General features: G+C 42.9%; 1 protein-coding gene across 3 annotated transcripts in view; it reads left to right on the forward strand.

Annotated features, from left to right (window-relative positions):
- Positions 1–21,061, forward strand: part of LOC117406212 (interphotoreceptor matrix proteoglycan 2-like) — a 40,862-nt gene that overhangs the window by 12,605 nt on the left and 7,196 nt on the right. For all 3 annotated transcript variants that reach the window (XM_059029858.1, XM_059029859.1, XM_059029860.1), the window contains 7 exons: positions 608–628; positions 3,770–4,020; positions 4,520–4,587; positions 14,929–15,211; positions 15,607–18,362; positions 19,234–19,453; positions 20,570–20,780. In XM_059029858.1, the coding sequence (XP_058885841.1) occupies positions 608–628; positions 3,770–4,020; positions 4,520–4,587; positions 14,929–15,211; positions 15,607–18,362; positions 19,234–19,453; positions 20,570–20,780 (3,810 nt within the window). The remainder of the gene's footprint in view (positions 1–607; positions 629–3,769; positions 4,021–4,519; positions 4,588–14,928; positions 15,212–15,606; positions 18,363–19,233; positions 19,454–20,569; positions 20,781–21,061) is intronic.

Genomic DNA, 21,061 nt, shown 5'->3' on the forward strand with positions numbered 1-21,061 from the left:
AGCGGGGTTCCAGAAACTCAATTTTACCTGTCCCCCTGTGCTGCTACAACTGTTTAAATAACGTACCTGTCATTTCTCTTTTCATTGTTAACATCTTGACAACTTTTTACACTTATAACTTTAAACTCTTTTCAAAGCTCTTTTTGAAATGGCCACTCTAGTGTTTTGAAACCTGTCCTCTAAATCACTGCAGGGAGAGCAATTAAAAAAAAAAAGCGATTAAAAAACAAACATAACAAAAAGTGCTCTGGCTTTTCTGTTCCGTACCACATCACGGTTCATTATTCATGGTTACCTGCTCAATGTGGTCAATAATGCTTTCACAATCAGTGCACTACAGTGGACATTTTTAAAAGAGCTTTGAAACAGACTTTAAAATTGTAAGTATAAAAAGTTGTCAGGATGTTAACAATGAAAAGAAAAATGACAGGTACGTTATTTAAACAGTTGTAGCAACACGTGGGGACGTGTAATGCTGTATTTTCCGCTACTTACTCTTTAAGGTCCAATGAATATGTGTCTACTTCTGATTAAGTGAAGTGTACATCTTGCATGTTGCATGTATATGGTTTGTTTTATAGTTATTTTTTCTTTCCATTCTTTAAAGGGAGCCACAAGACCCAGAGAGGTAAGAAAGACACTTGGATGAAGCTCATTTGTAACAGGAAATTACTTGCAATGGGAAAGCACAATGTGCTAACAACAGAAGAATCTACTCCTCTGTTATACCAGACTGATCAGCTCAATAAACACGAGGAATTAGTACCACTCATGTCTTTTAATCCACATATTATTCATCCGGCTCTCAATTAAAAAACAAAAAACAAAAACATCACCAACAGTATCTTTGGCGGATAGACTGATATTATCCAAATCAATAGAGTCCACACTCAAAACAATAAAACACAAATATCAAGTTATCTCAGTTTATTTGTGTAATTAGTCAGAATCATTAATTATTAGTTTTAGTTTAGCAGAAAGAATACATAAAATCACAAGTACTTTGCATTGTTCTATCTAACAATGTGCCGGTACACCTAGTCTTGAGTTATTAAAGTATTGCAAACAAGATACTTTAATATAGGTGTGGGAGGGTATGGGAATTCACTGGACACAAGACAGAACTTTAGCTGAAGATGCCGCTTGGCGCACAGATTTATTTACGCCACAAGGTGGCACTGTATCACTGTCTCCAGAGCACAACCCAATACCAGCAATGGTAAAAGGTTGACCGTTCACTCGTGGTGCACACGCAGGTGCTCAGAATAATATTACAAACAAAAGGGTGAAAGTAAAAAGGAAAATAAAACACAATAACAAAACTACAAATAAAAGGTGCTGCTCTTGCAGCGTTCCCCCACCATCGCTACCCGCATGGCTTGGGTCTTCAGCCTGCGCTTTGCTATTCCCCTACTTTACTCTATGGGGTTGCCCAGGGTTTCCCTGCTAACTACACACGTCCCGATTCGGGTACATAAATGCAGTTATTCTTTTTTTTCTCCGGTTCGACTGTCTTCCTTAGCCTTGTTTGCCTGTCCCTTTTTGTTTCTCCAGTCCCTCACGACCAGGGCTGTCACTGTTGTTCTTCCTAGATGGGCGGGGCTGAGGAATAACAAAGCACAGTTTGTATAGGTCAGGCACCCCCCCCCCCAAGGCCTGCCTCCCGACCACTTAGAGAGAGGGAGAGAACACACCCTCACCCAACCTCTTTGGTGATCGCCATGATCGACAGACGGATCCTACAGGGCTCCCGACCCCTCCCCTACAGGATCATGCATACGTCAGATAGACAGCACAGATCTCGCCCTGTTACAATAGGCTATAAATATTAATATGGAGTAGTATTTATGGTCACTAATCAAACAAAGAACCATATCTACATATCGCATTTTTCCAGACATATTCTCCTATGCTGTAACACCCGAATGAAAAATTAATTCTGGCATTGCAGTAACTTTATAGTAGTACAGTAGGGTATACATTAAGTTAATCTCAATGGATCGACCCCAGAGATCACACTGCATGATGCATTATATCTAATTATATGAATTTTTGGTAAACAATTTGAAAAACTATTAACTTGGGGCACCCGGGATTGTAAAATAGCTGACATTGTTGAAGATAAATAACCACTATAAATTAAATGAAATCATTCCCACATTTTATTATAATGAAAAAACTTACCAAGCTGCCATGGTCAATTACAATTGGCCTGAAGACTCATCTTGTTTACTGTTCACAAGGGACACATGTTCTTTATTTCGCTGGGAATGTAGGGCATCGTGTAGGGACATCAAAATATGTTTGCTTCATAGGAGGGCACCGGTGCTGTTCATATTCACATGTTCTCATCTCCTCAAGAGAACTGAGACAAGTTCACAAACCAATCAAGCTCAGTCCTTCGCTGTGATACTGAGCTTGGATTTATTTTCCAACTGCACTCCAGTATGATGAGTTTCATTCGTCTTACAGAGAATTTACCATCATGACTGCTTAGGCTTGTGGGTAAGTGGGAGAGAGGACTGTTACTATGCCTTACTGTATATGTGGAAACAAAGCTGTGAAAAACACATTTTCAAATCTTCCAGTTCTACATGAAAAATAGTTATGTTTGTGATAAGGTTTCAGATGCTGGTAATTGTATTCGGGTCTGGGTCTGGGTCTGGGTCTGTGAAATTTGTTATGCGGTTATGATTTGGATTCGAGTGATCTGAAGTGCCAATTCAAAGCAAATCGCTCCGTCCTGAAAATACAGTTATGCATTTTCTGCTTTTTTGGGTGGGAGGCAACTCACTATTTTTTGTTTCTTAATTCTTTACGTATTTTATTGCAGTTATATACAGTGCTCCCTCGCTATAACGCGGGTCCCGGGGGACACACAATATGAGTGTTATAACCAAAGTGTTATAAACAGGGGAGGGGGTGGGGGGCGCAGCAGGACACATAGCAATACACAAATACAAAATAAAATAACTCCCTCTCTATAATGCATGTATAGTGAAGCAAACTTTCCGTGAATCAACCATGCATGAAGCACCATGTAGTCAGCGCTATATTTTTTACAAAAAAAAAAAAAAGGTAACATTCCCACTCGTGTATCATTTTAATTGGCAGTTTTTAAACTATAAATAGCCTGGCTAAACAGTGGTTGGGAGTTCAGTTCAAAGCAACAGACAAGCAAATCAAGTGTGAGAAGGAGAGCGGGTCGGGCGAGGGGAAGAGGGAATGGGCTCGCCCCAGGTTCGGCTGCCTGAGTGGGGCTGAAGCGTATCATCTCCCGGAGAAAGTTGCAGCTCCTCTCGCAGCAAAAAAAGTAAATACATTAGGAAAGATAACCACATAATAAGCCTAATATTTATTTCATTATAAAATGAATGCTGAATATGATGTCTGTGTTATAAAGTGGCAGTGCAGCTTTTCTTCAGTTCAGATACTGTATCAAAAGGGAGAGACAGAAATGGAAGTTAGACTGAGAAGTTGTTTACAGTTTGAACAACACTGGTACTGTATTTACAGTAGAAATATTGCATGAATCCCTAATATAGGGAATTGGGGGACATGCTGTAGGAGTGTTATATCTGAGGCGCGTTATAATCGAGAGCCTTATAGCGAGGGTGCACTGTACCCCAAACATTGATTTCTGACACATTGGCAACTTACTGTAGGAGTCAGAAACCAACTTCTGGCCCAGCGCCAGAGGAAGGCCATAAAACAAATAAGAAGAGCGCATTCAAATGTAATTTCCCTGTTTCTGTGATGTGTCTCATAGTGTTAATGCAGTGGTGGTTCATTATGGCGTGACCTTTGAAGTGGGAACTGGGGGAATCAGCAACGAGACCCTGGACTTTATTAACCTGCACAACAAGGTAGAGGAGCCCTACCCGGAGACAGAAGAGAGCCCCACTGTGGTTTACACTGTCACTGACCTCCGCAATTACATCGCTGAGGCCCTCATCAAGGAAGCCATCATTGGAAATGCAACTTTAGCTGTGGATCCGGACTCTCTTCAGCTTGCAAATGGTAAAGGTCCTTATCGTACTGTAAGATGAAGCCCTTTCAAGCATGGTGGGATGAGTGAACCCTTTTGGGATACTGGTGTGCATATATTATAGCGAGTCACCCTTTTAGCATGCTTGTTTATTTTATACATTCTGGCGATAGTATGGATTGACCCCAATAAAGTTTATCATGGTAAATTGGCAGTTATTTTGCTGTTTTTCTTTCCTTTTAAAAAGTAAAATAAGGACACCTTAATAAAGCTTAAAGTGAATTAAGGGGCCACAAGTCTGAGTTTTTTTTAATGCTGCCATGCGTGTTGCTATCTTGTCCTCACAGCTTGTTTTTCAGTGTAAATGGGGAGGTGGAACTACTTGTCACAGTAACAGCTGTTCAGAATGACTGAGAAAAAAATATAATGTAATTGGAGCCATTGCTCTCGCAACCATGTCGGATTTCTTCTAGATTCCAGAAGCATAAATTAAAGATTACTTACTTGCCCCTTTGTGTGTTTGGCTCCCAGAGGATGGATCATCATCTCTTAAGGATTCAGAAACCTCAGGCCCAACAGAAGAACCACTAGCAAGCATGGTGAGTGATCTCCAAGTAGACCTGTGCTCAATAGGATAGACAGTGGGGTAGTGCTTTAACTTACTCCGTGGAAACAAGTGGAATATCTAAAAAATCTAACCTTTAATATGAGCACATATTTAAGTGTAGTGTAGTGCGCACATTTTCCTGAATAACAGGTATCTAAGGAGTGTAAGTAGCTTTGTGGTACGAACACGAGGAGGCAGTGCAGGAGGTTGTTTGTTTGGGCCCTTGCAATCCCAGTCATATAGACCCTTCTCAGAAAAAACAAACAAACATCTGAATTCCATTTATTATATATCTGGCAACAATCTCAGCTGAAGTTAGTTGTTATCCTCCTGTCACAGTAACAGCTTTTTATTGCCTTTCAAATTCTCGGTTTGGTAGGTCAGTCATGCAAAATGTCACGAGTGAGTCACCCGTCGTTCAGTCCACCTTTATGGCCTTTATTATGGTAAATGGCATCAGCCAGTGGATGAACAATTACTGCAGGGGACCAACTTTGTGAAGCTGTCGGGCACAGTTTCTTCAGTACATTTGTAACTGGAGATGAGAGTGGTCTCGGTTTTACAGGAGAAATTGAAAAACGTCAAAGAAAACATGATTTTGGTAATGTGGTACACATTAAAGACATTTGCAGTAAACCTCCATATTACAGAGAGTCAAATGTCTCAATATCTTAAGTGAATTTGTCAACATTATTCATACAAATACAGTCTATATACAGGAATATATAAATATAAAATAAAATAACAAACTATTCTATTAATTAGTTAGCCTACAAAGCTTTTTTTTACCTAGTACACATGCCAGCCTCCATACTGTTTGTGTGTACTTGAAAGTGGGATGGTTTGCTCTGTAAATAGAGATTGAATAAAATATTCAATGTTATTGCTGTCATCGAGGCACTCTTGGAAAACAGATGTTAGCTCTGAATGTTTTTACCAGAAAGAGAAATCATGTTGTAAATCAGCAAAAATGGTTGTAGAGTTGTTGCCTTAAGCTTCAGGAAGCAGGGACTTTATTGAGAGTATCCAACAGCTTCTATGTTGTGACATAAGGAAATGCTTACACAGCTAAAGACATTAAAGGATTCTTGGTAGATCCCCCTGAAATGGCCACCTGTGGATTCTAAAGGGCACTGTGTGGAACAAAGAGAAAATACAACTTATTAAAAAGCTCTTTCCAATACCTCCCAACATCCAAATCACGTAAAGCACTGCTGTGAATTCAGCTCTCAAGCATGCTTTATATTAGGAATAAGGTCAGCCAAACCGCTAACCTAACCTGTTCATGTCAATTATTAGAGGTAGATAATGACCCGCTGCTTTGCTCTTAAATGCAGAATATTTTGTTTGCATTAACTATATTTTATTAACCCTTGAATTAAATAATGAATGCAAGTTTATTCCCTTTATAATATTATTATTTTTTCCATATAAGTAGGATTATCTGCACATTACCTATCTTAGTTGTAAATATTTAAATATTATATATATTTAAATATTTACAACTAAATATTGACACGTTTAAAAGAAAGGCCTGGCTAGATGTTAAATGTTATTTGTAAGATAATATGATTTGAATTGTTTTCCTTATATTACAGCAAATAATACAGCTATATTAACACACACAAAATAAAAATAATATTTTTCTGTAAATAAATTCCACCAATTTTCTGGTAGTAAGTTAGAATGCAGTGTATATTTTTGTGAATGACATTCTCCATATGTGTGTGCTTATTTTTTTTATTTGTATTACAGGGTACAGTAGAGAGAGGAAATAAAGTGTAAAGGAGAGAGAGGCAGTCAGAACAGAGAGAGATGAAGACAGAATAGCTAAGGGAGTTCAGTGTGAGATTGCGTTGCATGACATGTACGTACACATACAAGTGATCTAAAATGAGCTGCTTGATTTATGACTTTTTCAAAGCAAACGCCCCAAAATCAGATTCTGAACAAAGCGCTGTTGCCACAACATCAAATACTGCAACTACACAAACTGTCCAAGATGTAAGTAGTGAAGAAGATGTAGACATGAGCGATTCAAATCTACAAGTCCTGTCCTCACAGGAAATAGACAACCTATCTGAAGTTTATAAATCCAAAGAAACAAGGCAGTGAAGACTTACCTGGACCTTCTGATATTTCCCAGTCAATATCTGATGGCCCAAAGCAACCCCCTCTTAGAAGTTGTCCACAAACAAAATATGGACCAGATAGATATAACGAGAACATGATGGGAGACTACATTTGGGGGCTGATTCGTGAAAGTGATTTACAGTATAATCGTAAATCTCGAAAAACTACTCACTTCTAAATCTTTTGTAGTCATTTTTGTATTACTTTAGTATAAATACATGTTAATTTGGATTCATATGTTGTTTTTTTCTGACTTTATGTGAACGAAAAGACACAAATTCGCTCGTTTTCTAATTGGAAATAGGTAAATTTCAAAATATCACTGTCCTGGTCACAAAAGCAAAGTTTGTGGGGAAGCAATTAGGAAATAACACTTACTACCCAGGAACAAAAATTGTGTTACATAGTGTTATTTGGTGTATAGTAGCTCCGCTCCCTTTCTATAGGGCCAACTTCCATCTAACCCTGGGAATTAATTGTCTGGCCATCCAGTCCAGGTCACTCACAGGTCAGGAGGGAGATTTATCACCAAAAATCATTCTGTCTCTGTGTCACAAAGACGGCCGGAGTGGGTGGCGTCAGACCAGATGCAGGAAATAAATAAACAGAGAGATGTGGTTTGGTATAAGCTGGGCGCGTGATCGCGCTCAGCATTTAATCAACAGAACAGAAAATAAAAGGTTTGAACAGACAAAAACACGGGACACGGCACTACACACCAAAATAAAAAGACAAACAAAACGTACTAAACACTTAACAAACGGTGCACGGAGAGTGAGACAGTTCTTTCCTTATTATTATTATTATTATTCTTCTTATTATTATTCTTTTTACCTCCTTCTCCACACTCGTTCTCCACTCACCGAACACCTAACCCCGAGTGACAGAAACGTGCATCTATATATACTGTTGTGCTGGGATTCAATTACTAATTAATTACTCACTTGAATCCCAGCACGTGAATTCATTACGTGAAACCCCGTGTTCACATATTATATTTAACCAGCACGTGAAGTGATTTGTGCTCTCCTCGTGCCTAAATACAAATCTACACTTTTTAAATATACGTGAAACACAGACCCGTTTATATCCCGTGTACCAATCTATACACCAACATTAACATACGCACGCATATATACAACACAGAACACACAAATGCACACAGGGGCGGGGCACTTTGCCACATATACCCCCCCTTGTGCGCAGCACACATGGCCTCAACGGCCACCTCCCCCCTTAAAAATCCAGCAGTCCAGGCCAAAGTCTCGGGCTGGGAAGGGAGGCTTCAGTGGGCCCATGTCTAGAAATGCTGTCAGCTCCCCTGCCGGTAGTGGCACGGCTGACAGCCTGTTGGTTTGCTCCTGCAGCGAAACTGCTGCTGGGGAAAGTGGTCTCCTGACCTCTCCCCCTGTCTTTGTAGCCGGTAGCTCCCTTTGGTGGGGCTCCGACCACAGTACTGCCGGCAGCGAAGAAGCTGCAGTGGGAGCAGGTCTCCGGACCTCCCCCACGATCTCCGGCAGCGAAACTGCTGCAGTGGGAGCAGGTCTCCAGACCTCCCCCACGATCTCCGGCAGCGAAACTGCTGCAGTGGGAGCAGGTCTCCTGACCTCCCCCACGATCTCCGGCAGCGAAACTGCTGCTGGGGTTGGTGGTCTCCAGACCTCCTCCCCCTTCTTCGTGGCCGGCAGCTCCCCTTTCCGGGGCTCCGGCCACCGTACTCCCTGTGGAGGTACGGGCAGCAGAGGCAGCTCCTGCTCCTCTGCTCCGGGCGGTGGCGGAGGCAGAGGCAGCTCCAGCTCCTCTGCTCCTGGTGGTGGTGGAGGCAGAGGTAGCTCCAGCCCCTCTGCTCCTGGCGGTGGTGGAGGCAGAGGCAGGTCCAGCTCCTCTGCTCCTGGCGGTGGTGGAGGCAGAGGCAGCTCCAGCTCCTCTGCTCCTGGCGGTGGTGGAGGCAGAGGCAGCTCCAGCTCCTCTGCTCCTGGCGGTGGTGGAACCAGCAGGTATTCACCCTCTGCTGGTGGAGGTGGGAGGGGCCAGCAGTCCTCCCACTGCGGTGAAGGTGGAACCAGCAGGTATTCACCCTCTGCTGGTGGAGGTGGGAGGGGCAAGCAGTCCTCTCACTGCGGTGGAGGTGGAACCAGCAGGCATTCACCCTCTGCTGGTGGAGGTGGGACCAGCAGGTATTCACCCTCTGCTGGCAGCTTGGGTCCTAGGGCTGTGGAAGCCCCGACTTCCCTCTCTTCGGGCTGTGGACGCACCGACTCCTCCCTTTTGGGCTGTGGACGCCCCGACTCCTCCCTGTTGGGCTGTGGACGCACCGACTCCTCCCTGTTGGGCTGTGGACGCACCGACTCCTCCCTGTTGGGCTGTGGACGCACCGACTCCTCCCTTTTGGGCTGTGGACGTTCGGGCTCCCCCCACTCAGGCGTAGGACGTTCGGGCTCCTCCCACTCAGGCGTAGGACGTTCGGGCTCCTCCCACTCAGGCGTAGGACGTTCGGGCTCCTCCCACTCAGGCGTAGGACGTTCGGGCTCCTCCCGCTTGGGCTGTGGACGCTCAGGCTCCTCCCGCTTGGGCTGTGGAGGCAAAACCAGCAGGCATTCTTCCTCTGCTGGTGGAGACGAGGACAGCAGGCATTCTTCCTCTGCTGGTGGACCTGCTACCTGGGCTGCTGTTCCACTTATAACTGCCTCCAGGTAGCTGAGGACCAACCCCACACCTTCCTCCCAGGTGCTTACGGTCTGTTCCCTCGCATATGCCTCCCATCGCTCTCTGTCCATAAACCGCAGGAACTGGACGACTACTGGGATAGACTGGGCCTCCAGCCCAGCATTTTCCAGCATCCAGTCCCGCATTTTGATGGCGTCTTCTGCCATTTTTTTTTTTTTTTTTCTTTTTTAAATCCAAACTGCGGTTCCTGCTCTGGCCTGAGTCCTGGAGGCGCTGTCGATCCCACGCAGGACACCACGTGTCACAAAGACGGCCGGAGTGGGTGGCGTCAGACCAGATGCAGGAAATAAATAAACAGAGAGATGTGGTTTGGTATAAGCTGGGCGCGTGATCGCGCTCAGCATTTAATCAACAGAACAGAAAATAAAAGGTTTGAACAGACAAAAACACGGGACACGGCACTACACGCCAAAATAAAAAGACAAACAAAACGTACTAAACACTTAACAAACGGTGCACGGAGAGTGAGACAGTTCTTTCCTTATTATTATTATTATTATTCTTATTCTTATTATTATTCTTTTTACCTCCTTCTCCACACTCGTTCTCCACTCACCGAACACCTAACCTCGAGTGACAGAAACGTGCATCTATATATACTGTTGTGCTGGGATTCAATTACTAATTAATTACTCACTTGAATCCCAGCACGTGAATTCATTACGTGAAACCCCGTGTTCACATATTATATTTAACCAGCACGTGAAGTGATTTGTGCTCTCCTCGTGCCTAAATACAAATCTACACTTTTTAAATATACGTGAAACACAGACCCGTTTATATCCCGTGTACCAATCTATACACCAACATTAACATACGCACGCATATATACAACACAGAACACACAAATGCACACAGGGGCGGGGCACTTTGCCACACTCTGTCACATATCCCACCGCTCAGAGTGGAGCCGAAGGAACACTCAGCTGAATCTACCATTCCCATTACTCCCCCCTCCCGGGAAAAATAATCTGCATTTTGGTGTCCTTTCCCTGCACGGTGGGTCATATGATACATGAAGGGCTGCAATGCCAGATACCACTGAGTTATCCGGGCATTGCTGTCCTTCATTGTGCTTAACCACTTGAGTGGGGCTTGGACTGTGATGAGATCGAATGAATATCCCAGCAGGTAGTATCGTAAAGAGTGAGTGGCCTATTTAATGGCCAAACACTCCTTTTCGACCATGGAGTAGTTGCGCTCCCGGGGGAGCATCTTTTTGCTGAGGTACATGATAGGGTGTTCTACTCTGTCTACTGTTTGGACAAAACCGCAACCTAACCAACATCTGACGCATCGGTGTGGAGGATGAATCTCTTGGTGAAATCTGGTGTGATGAGAGTGGGGGCCTGGCAGGGTCTCTGCTTAATAGTATCAAATGCCCCCTGACATTCTCCTGACCACTTAATCAAATTTGGAGTGCTCTTTTTAGTGAGGTCAACTAAGGGATTTACCACTGTGGCATACTCAGGGATGAATCTTCAGTAATAACTGGCCAACCCCAGTAGAGACCTCACCTGAGCCTTGGTTTTGGGGATTGCCATGTCCATCAAAGCCTGGACTTAGTGACAATGGGTTTCATAATGAATCCCAAATATTGAGTTTCTGTTTTGGCAAATGCACATTTCCCAAGTTGGCTGTCAGCCAGGCTACCCTAAGAGACTGAAGGACGGCCGTGATCCTAGCCAAATGCTCTCTCCAGGTGGAGCTGTAAATAACCACATTGTAAATATATGTTGCCGCATACTCACAATGTGGGTGTAAGACCTGGCCCATCAGTCTCTGAAAGGCAGCGGGCGCACCATGTAGCCCAAATGGCACGGTTTTAAAGTGAAACAGCCCTTCAGGAGTTGAAAATGTGGTTTTCTCTCTGGAGCTGCGGGTTAAGGGGCTCTGCCAGTATCCCTTCATCAGATCCAAAGTGGAGATAAACCTAGCCTTTCCCAGTCTATCGAGAAGCTCATCGACCTGAGGCATGGGGTATGCGTGGTGTCGTCCTTTTTGGTGACTATCACAATCAGACTGTACCACTCACTCCTGGAAGGTTCAATGACCCCAAGTTCGAGCATCGCCCTTATCTTTATTCTAATGCCACTTCGTCGACTTTCTGGGATCCAGTAAGGTCTCTCTCTAGCACCGTGACACCTGGGGGAGTGATAATAGCATATTCAACAAGATTAGTTCTACCGGACAAGTCAGAAAAAACATCATTGAACTCTACAATTAACTTACGCAACTCTTTTTGCTGATCTGGAAGTAACTGTTCTCCCATTGGAAGATTGAGACAGGGGCCTAAATCATCCTCTACTTCAGCTGGGGCTATAAATAAGGCCTCTCTTGCCTGTCAGGGCTTTAATACATTTACATGATAAATTTCCCTTTCATTACGGTGATCGGGTTCTCTAGTTTTATAATTCGCCTTTCCTATAGCCCAAATCACCTCATATAGCCCCTGCTGTTTAGCACACCGTTTTGATTCCGATGAGAGAAGAAGCAGCATTACTTTGTCTCCTAGTTGAAAAGTACTAATTCTTGCATTTTGATTGTAATGCTGCCGTTGCCAGTGCTGAGCCGATTTGAGATTGTCCTGGGCCAAACGACTGACCAAATTTCTTGCGATCTCTAAGTAGGAGCACATGCTGCAGTACATTTTTGGATGGGCCTTTGTGCTCTTCCCGCCCCTCTCTCAACAGATCGAGGATGCCGCGAGGCTATCGGCTGTACAAGAGCTTGAAAAAGGAAGTAGGGGAGAAGTGATGCCCAATGTTTTTGCTCTTGGTTCACAAATCGTCTCAGCATCTGTTTTAGGGTCTGATTAAAGCATTCCACTAAACCATCTGTCTGTGGATGATTAACAGATGTCCTGATGGGACGCATTTTTTATATTTTGTAAATTTGCTGTAACATGTTAGACAGAAAGTTAGTTCCATGATCAGTCAAGATTTCCTTGGGGATCCCTACTCTAGCCATAATCTGCTCTAGTTCTTTGGCTATTGCAGCTGCACTAGTGGACCTCAATGGAACTGCCTCCGGGTATCGCGTTGCATAATCTACCACTACTAATATATGCGTATACCCGTAATCAGAAGGTAGCAAAGGGCCCACTATGTCCATTGCAATGCGTTCAAAGGGGGTGGAAATAATCGGCAGTGGGACCAAAGGGGCGGGGCGCACGCGACCCGGCGCTACTCGCTGGCAGTCTGGGCATGTAGCTACATATTTCGACACTTCCTTATGAAGCCCTACCCAATAAAATTGAGCCAATATACGTTCCCTCATTTTATCAGCTCCGAGGTGCCCCGCAAAAGGGATATCATGCGCCAACATCATGACCTCGAGCCGACAAGATGGGGGAACCATCATTTGTGTTACAGGCTATCCTGTGCTCGTGGCAAGGTTTACCCTATATAATAATTGCCCCTTAATAAGAGCCGTCAACATCCTTACCTTCAATAGACCGGACCTGTCCCCACGTATGCACTAGTGAGGGGTTGTTGTTTTGGCCAGTCATGCCCCCTTGGTTAACGATTGCAACCGCTCCTCCAATCCACGACTGCCACGATTTCTGGGTCGATGACTTGGTGTACCGTAGCTCCGCCCCCTTTCAAGTTGACCAACTTCCACCTAACCCTGGTAATTAATTTTCTGACCATCCAGTCCAGGCACTCTGTTCTCTTTACACAGCACCCTCATAGGTCGGGAGGGAGATTCATCTTAATCATTTTATCTCTGTCACAAACATCCACTCACTTTGTTGAAGTGTCGTAAGAGGGCTTACGCTATTCTTAACCAGGATTAAACTGTATGACTCTCAGGTTCAGAGAAAGTTTGTTACTTTCTGTATATAGTTCCTGCCATAATTCAACACAATGGCCAAAAGTTTTGCACGACCTTATAGAATTTACTAATTTTGTTTCATAAAGTCGAATGAAACCTGCTGAAATATGTTGACATATTGAATTTTATATCGCTTTGTAGTTTTCCATATATTTATGAAAAACTGACAAAATCTGAAAAATGTGACATTTCAAAATCTAACATAAAATATTGTACTATACTTGCCACCTCTTAGAACGGGCATGTTTGTGTTACGTGAATCGTCCACACTAAGCGATGGATGGTATAAACGGGATGGTGTAAGTGGTAGATACTGTACTATTATGGCTTCCGGTAGACTTTTGAGATATTATTATTATTATTATTATTATTTATTTCTTAGCAGACGCCCTTATCCAGGGCGACTTACAATCGTAAACAAAAATACATTTCAAAAATCACAGTATACGTAATAAGAGATATCACTTTGTAGTTTCTTTGATTACATGATGTTAAATAAAAGCTCTAAATCGTGTTCATATTATTTTCTTTTAATTATGTTTAAATCCAAAAATTCTAGGTGATGGATATGAAGAGCAGTGGAATTGACCAAAATGGTCTTTCCTCATTTTTGTACATATGATAAAATGCATTGAAGTAGGCAACTCGTAGGGCTCCCGAGTGGCGCATCCAGTAAAAGGCGCTTTGCGCGGAGTGCAGGATGTGCTCTATAGCCTGGAGATCGCAGGTTCGAATCCAGTCTATGTCACAGCCGACCGTGACATGGAGTTCCTAGGGGGCAGCGCACAATTGGCCGAGCGCTGCCCGGGTAGGGAGGGCTTAGGTCGGCAGGGGAATCCACGGCTCACAACGCATCAGCGGCCCCTGTGGCCGATAGGGCGCCTGTGGTTCTGCAGTGGAGCCGTCAGATCTGTGTTTTCCTCCGACACTATAGGTCTGGTGGCATCGATGTGGCTCCACAGTGCGAAAAATGACGGCTTGGCAGGGACACGTTTCGGAGGACGCGTGCTCCAGCCGCTGTTTCCCGAGTCGGCAGGGGGGTTGCGAGCGGTGAGCCGAGGATACAGATAATAATTGGGCATACTAAATTGGGGAGAAAACCGGGGTTAGAAATTTGGCGACGACTAAATTATTTAAAAAAAAAAAAGAAAAACATTGGATATTTAAGATGTTTTATATATTATAATGTCTTAAACAGAAATGTGTACGATTATGTAAAAGAACAATTGTACATTTTAGATCTTCAATGATGATGTCAGCTAGACCATTGTATTATTCTAGCAGTGAACAAAGTTCTTCCATTCTTCTGGTAGGAATTTATTCTTATATTTCTGATGTTCATTTTGTACATGCTCCTATTGTTTTATTAATGCAAATTTGCTTGTTAGAGGGTTTTTTTAAATTGTGATTAACCTTTGCAAGCTGTTGCAAATTGCCACATTGCTTTTATCTGTTCATGTTTGTGACCCAAAGGAAACACCCTTGTATTGGAAGGTTCATTCACCAGTGTCCTAGCTTAGATCAACAGCCTGTATGAAAGAGCAGAGGGATCTGACATAAATCCGTGGTGCACCATTTCTGGACTATGTAATTTGTAAATGCTGAAGATATTTATATATACATTTTTGTATTTTAGGAGAATATTCTGGCAGCCGAGAGACCTCCTAATGGCTCTTCCTTGGAACTGAACAAAAACGACATCTTTGTGAATGGTTACACCACAGGTGACATCCACTTTGACAGTGTGCACCCCAATGACCTGTGGGTGGAGTCTCAGACTCCTTTTGCTGATGAGAATGATGTCATAGTACTGGAGGAGAGCCCCACTTCTGCATCCCCATTACTCACATACCCAACTATCGCAGAGCCCACCTCAGGAGTAGACAGTTCTGTCATTACATCCCAGCCAGGCACAGAGGGTAAGGAGGGCTTTCTTGAAATAACATAGTTGAGATGCCACGTCTTTTGTCAAGCAGAGTTCAAGCGCTCGATTCAAATTCAAGTGCTCCATTCAGAAATGGAAATAGTCTGGGCTACACACATAATCAAAATGTATTGCATGGTACTAGGATAAGAATATTTCATTTATTCAAGGGCACCCCCAGCATCCATGACTCTTCCAAAGCACTAGTTTATCGCAGGGCTGCTGCAAATTCTGACTTGATGTCTTCAAACTGTAGAAAAGTTATGATATGTTTATGAAAGGTAAAACAAACCATTACACGTTCATTATAAATAAACACATTTGATTTGTATTTTAAATCAGTATAAGCATTATTCCCTGGTCTAACCTCTGGTTTTATCTTTTTTGTAGATTCTGAAAATATAGAAGAAGAGGGCTTCCTGTTCAGTAATACTATAGTTACTCTGAAGACACCCACATCCAGTCCAGAGAAGGTAACCCCAAACACTGTGCTCAACGTTGAACATCCAACCACTGTTGCGCCATCTCCTGCAACTACCCAAGCTGAAGAACCAGCTGTGCCCACACCCATGACAGGAAACCTGGTAACAGTAGCTCCAGAGAGTGGATTAAGTGAAGGAGGGTCCTATACCCATACTGCCCTTCCAAACCAGAAACCAGAGGCTCCGATTAATACAGCAGATGAGATTCCACTACCTCACAGCACACATTCCACAACAACACCTGCCTCTGACACAGTGTCCACAGAAAGTGAGACAGACGTACCAGCCACGGTGTCACCCACACAAGATCCTCCCACATCTTCGGCTGTCGATGAAGCCTTGATTGTTACAACAGAAGGACGCGTGATGGTCTCTCCTTCACAATATCCCACCACACCTTTTTCTTCAGATGAAGCTTTAGCAGTTGAAACAGAAAGTCCAGTCATAGTGTCTCCATTGCAAGATCCTACCACACCTTCTTCATTGAATGAAGCATTAGACGTTGCAACAGAAAGTCCAGTCATGGTACCCCCATCTGAGCATCCTATCACACTATCTTCATTAGATGAAGCATCAGCAGTTGGAATAGAAAGTTCAGTCATAGTGTCTGATCCTCAAGATCCTACCACACCTTCTTCATCAGATGAAGCTTTAGCAGTTGAAGCAGAGAGTCCAGTCATAGTGTCTCCTTCTCAAGCTCCTACCACACCATTGTTATCAGATGAAGCTTTGGTAGTTGCAACAGAAAGTCCAGTCATGGTGTCTCTATCTCAAAATCCTATCACACCTTTTTCATTTGATGAAGCTTTACCAGTAACAACAGAAAAGACAGCCATAGCAAGCAATCAATTATTTGAAGAAGGGTCTGGTTCTGGGTTCTTCCACTCTGGAGAAGAGCCAGGCCGTGATGTTTGGCCTTGGGTTCCTGTGACACCTGACCTTATATCCTTGTTAAGTACAAATGAGGACCCCAAAGAGAAGTTCATTGATCCCCCCGATTTTGTTAATGAGAATTTTATTGATGTTACGTCAATAACTGAGGATTCATATATTGATTACAAACCCACAAACATTGTATTTATTGATGACAGAACACTAAGTGAGGACCTAGAAATGCAAAAAGAGCTTTTGGACAGAGATATTGTCACTGAGGATATTAGGAATAAGCCTCACTATACCACCACTGATGTAGCCCCTGTTTTATTGACAATGGAGACGTTAACAGTGGCGCTGTCCATCCAGACCTCAGAGGCCTCTGGTAGTTATGATTACTATGTGAGTGAGCCAATCACCATGCTCACCCCAGTCACTGATAATGCTCTCCCTAATGTTCTGGAGGAACACACTACCGTAGCTTATGTACTTGAAGGACCATCTACTAGGGGGCAACAATTTGTCACAGTCGGGGATGCATTTAGCAATGAGGAATTATTGGAAGTGGTGCCAACAACAGAGCTGACTACTACAGAGAAACTTCCAGCACAGTCAGTCGCCATGGGTCCCATGGTCACCTCACATCCTACTCCAGGGGAACCACTCACAGAGCTATTTAATAGAGAGGAGGAAGAAAAGGATTCACCCACTCTTACCCAACCAGTTACCGAGACATCTACATTAGGGATATACATGGGAAACAAAATTACAGAAACATTCACAGTTGGGGAAGCCTTTGTAGGACTGAGCACAGAGGAGCAACCTCTCATAGAGCCATTCAATGGAGATAAAGACCAGGGGGGCCTGAAAATACCCATCAAAGAACAGGTCACAGTCACAGAATCACCCTTAACAGGCAATCCCACCATCGAAATCTCAAAAGAAGATCAACCGGCATTGGATTTGTCTGACTCACGTATTCTTGCTGTAAACTTGACAAGCAAAGAGACACCAGTCATGGAGTTATTCAGCACTGTACAACCCACCACAGAGTCCCCCAAAGATGAATCACCTTTCACTAAACACTCAATCATTCTGCCACCAAATGTAGAATCTGCTACCATGCTGCCTGTGCTGACAGAACCGCCAGCTACATTCCAGTACGTACCTGAACAAACTACACTGTTCGTACCAGATGAAATGTCTACAGCAGATAATGTGTTTACGGAAATCACAAATATGCCAGTGGACATTACTGAGCAACCTGATGTAGCTCATACCCCTAGCCATCCTGTGACAGAAATTTCCATTAATAAAGGCGACAGCAGTGAAGTGTATCCATTAACTACAACGCCTCCCTTGCTGCAGTCAACTACTGAACCCACCACCGATGACTTGATGGTAATCTCAGTGTCATCTACTAAGAATCCCACCCAGCCACAGCTACCAGTGATTCCTGATGAAAATGAGGACATTGGTACGGCAGTGCTGGGAATACAGACATACGGACCAGCAATACAAGACATTACCGACCTTGATCATCCTGACCTGGTCTACCACCACACCGGGGTTAGCCATATAGAGGAGGAGAGCAGTGGGAAAACAGCAGTTAATGTACATGCTACAGACATGGCGAGTGTGGCCAAGTCTACAAATGGAAACATTACTCTGCCGACACGGGCGCTAGTGGTTTTCTTCAGCCTTAGAGTGACGAACATGATGTTCTCTGAAGATCTGTTTAATAAAAGCTCTCCCGAGTACAAAGCTCTTGAGCAACGATTCCTGGAACTGGTAAGTTAACATCTGCAGCAATGTCTGTCCACATTTAACTAATCAAGTTTATGAAATCTCATCAACAGCCCTTATGTAAACTTTTTATGTGTTTGGTATCTGTCTTTCCATGATGTAACCCTGTCTGTCTTTCTGAGGCGTCTCTTCAACAGCTGTAAATCAGAGGCTGACTATTTAGGAAGACAACCTCCAGTAAAGGGTTGAGTGCAGATGTATTAAATCAAATATGGACAGTTTTGGGATAAGTGGTTATTATGCTTTTCAAAGTATTTATATACTCAGGATAGACCAAAGTTAGATACAGCATACCACATCAATTAGTGAGGGGCCCCTACAAAGTGAACAGATGTAAGGCCTGAAGCAGAAAAAGGTCATGTGACATCCTGAGTGGGGGGGGGGGGGGGGGGGGGGGTTAAACCCATATGTTCAAGACTCAAATCTTTTAGTAGCAATTAAGTCTGTTTGTTTGCTTGGTAAAACATTTTCTTTATTGCCCTATGTCCTTAACACTTGTTTGTACAGTATGTTTGTGTTACTTATATGAAGTCCGTATTGTTCTGGAAATGGGATCTACAGGTACATCTCACCCCAGAGTGAAAATAATTTAAATATAAATAGTATATATAAATAAATAGTGCCTTTCTGGGCATCCACAACGATATTTGATTTTACAGAAGTTTTGTGTTTAAGATTACAGTTTAATTTTTTCTATTAGGTTTGGGGTTTCAGATGTGTATTCCACATTTGCTGCAGTGCTTTTAATGGGAACATGGTTAAAATAAACTGTTTTTGTTATCAAAGGTTTAATAATTGTTAAGTCTTGAGAAAAGATGGACTTTTTAAAACTACAAACCATTTGTTTGCCGTGCAGCTGGTTCCTTACCTGCAGTCCAACCTCACCAACTTCCAAAACCTTGAGATCCTCAACTTCAGGAATGGCAGCATAGTAGTGAACAGTCGAATGAAGTTTGCTAAGCGGGTGCCCCGCAACGTTACAAATGCGGTCTACATAATTCTGGAGGATTTCTGCAATACTGCCTATCAAACCATGAATCTTGCCATTGACAAGTACTCCCTGGATGTGGAGTCGGGTAATACTCCCTTCTGTTATCTTAACATTGAAAGGTGTATATTGTGGCTGGGTGGCTCAGCTTCCATGACCCATTTATTAGTGATAAAAGAGGTATTTTATGTAATTTAAGACTCTATTATTTTATCAAACAATGCTTTACAAGCTGACTGTTATCCAATATAGTAGTTTATTAAACAAGCATTGCTTGTACATGATTGACTTGTGGTAATGACATGAAATGAAAAGCTTCTGATTAATACATTAGGTTCCATACAACCATTTCATAGGTATTTTTCTATTACTGCTTTGTTTAAAAATGTATTTATTTATTTATTTATTTATTTATTTATTATGTATTATTCCAACCAAAAATGTTTGCACTTACCCATTGCACTTACATTGGCACTCAAAATTAACACCCCATTTTACAGACAACTAACAGCTAAATGGACAGAAATAAGGGTCTACTTTTCTGCATACAATGTTCTCAGTACCTGGCCATGCTTGTTTGTAAAGAGCTAGTATACATTTTTGACACGCATACAGATACTTTATGTTTGTATCAAATTATAACAACATGAGCTTCACATGTTAACAGTTTTTCATGTGTAATGGGCAGACAGGTGAATCATGTTCAGGTTAAATTTGAGCCATAGTTTAAGTAGTTCAGCTGATGGGATAATACCTAAGCTGTCTAAGGTATGCATATAGAGGCAGGTTGCACAAATAAAGGTTTATGTTTATTGCTACTGTGCTCAGTACATACAGATGACTGTGCCAATAATTGTTTTGTAATCATAATAAGTACAATGCAAACCAATAGACGTTTCCAAAAACTATATTGTAGAAATCAAACCTGCTTCCAATTGGGATCCCAGGTGGCTCATCCAGTAAAGGTACTTTACCATGTGCAGGGTGAATCATACTATCAGGAGCTTGCTGATGTGAATCCTACCGAAGCCCCTTGCCTCTCCTCCGACCCCATGTGTGACTCCTGTAATATCTTACACATCATCAATGACCCCAGCAGCATGCACATTCCTTATTGAAGACTTGAGACCGATCAAGACTTGGTGTAGGTACTAACTCACATATTCTGCCTACATCAAATCAAACCGTTTTATTTTGTTTGTAGGATATCAAGCTGACCCGTGTAAGTTCCAGGCCTGCAATGAGTTCTCCCAGTGCTCAGTAAACCGCTGGTTGGGGGAGGCGGAGTGCATCTGCAACGCTGGCTATTTTAGCGTTGATGGACTGCCTTGTCAGAGTATCTGTGAGCTTCAACCAGACTTCTGTCTGAATGATGGAAAATGTGACATCGTCCCAGGCCAAGGAGCAATCTGCAGGTACTCTTTTACCTTTATCTTTGATTTTTGACTAATCTTATTTGGCCACCAGTAAAATGAACAAGCAAGTACATCCTTTAATCCATTTTATTTAGGATACGACTGCAGTGGTGTTATATCATCTTTGGTTTGCGTAGTTTCTAAATCCCAGTTATTAGGACAGCCTTACGTGCAGTCAAGGTCTTGAGACATGACATGATCTAATCTGAATCTCTGCCAAAAGAAATTTCCCTGTGCACAATAAAATTAGTGCTGGCATGCAAATGATGCCTGCATCAAAG

Source organism: Acipenser ruthenus, chromosome 9 (assembly GCF_902713425.1).
Source record: "Acipenser ruthenus chromosome 9, fAciRut3.2 maternal haplotype, whole genome shotgun sequence".
Classification (NCBI taxonomy): Eukaryota; Metazoa; Chordata; class Actinopteri; order Acipenseriformes; family Acipenseridae; genus Acipenser; species Acipenser ruthenus.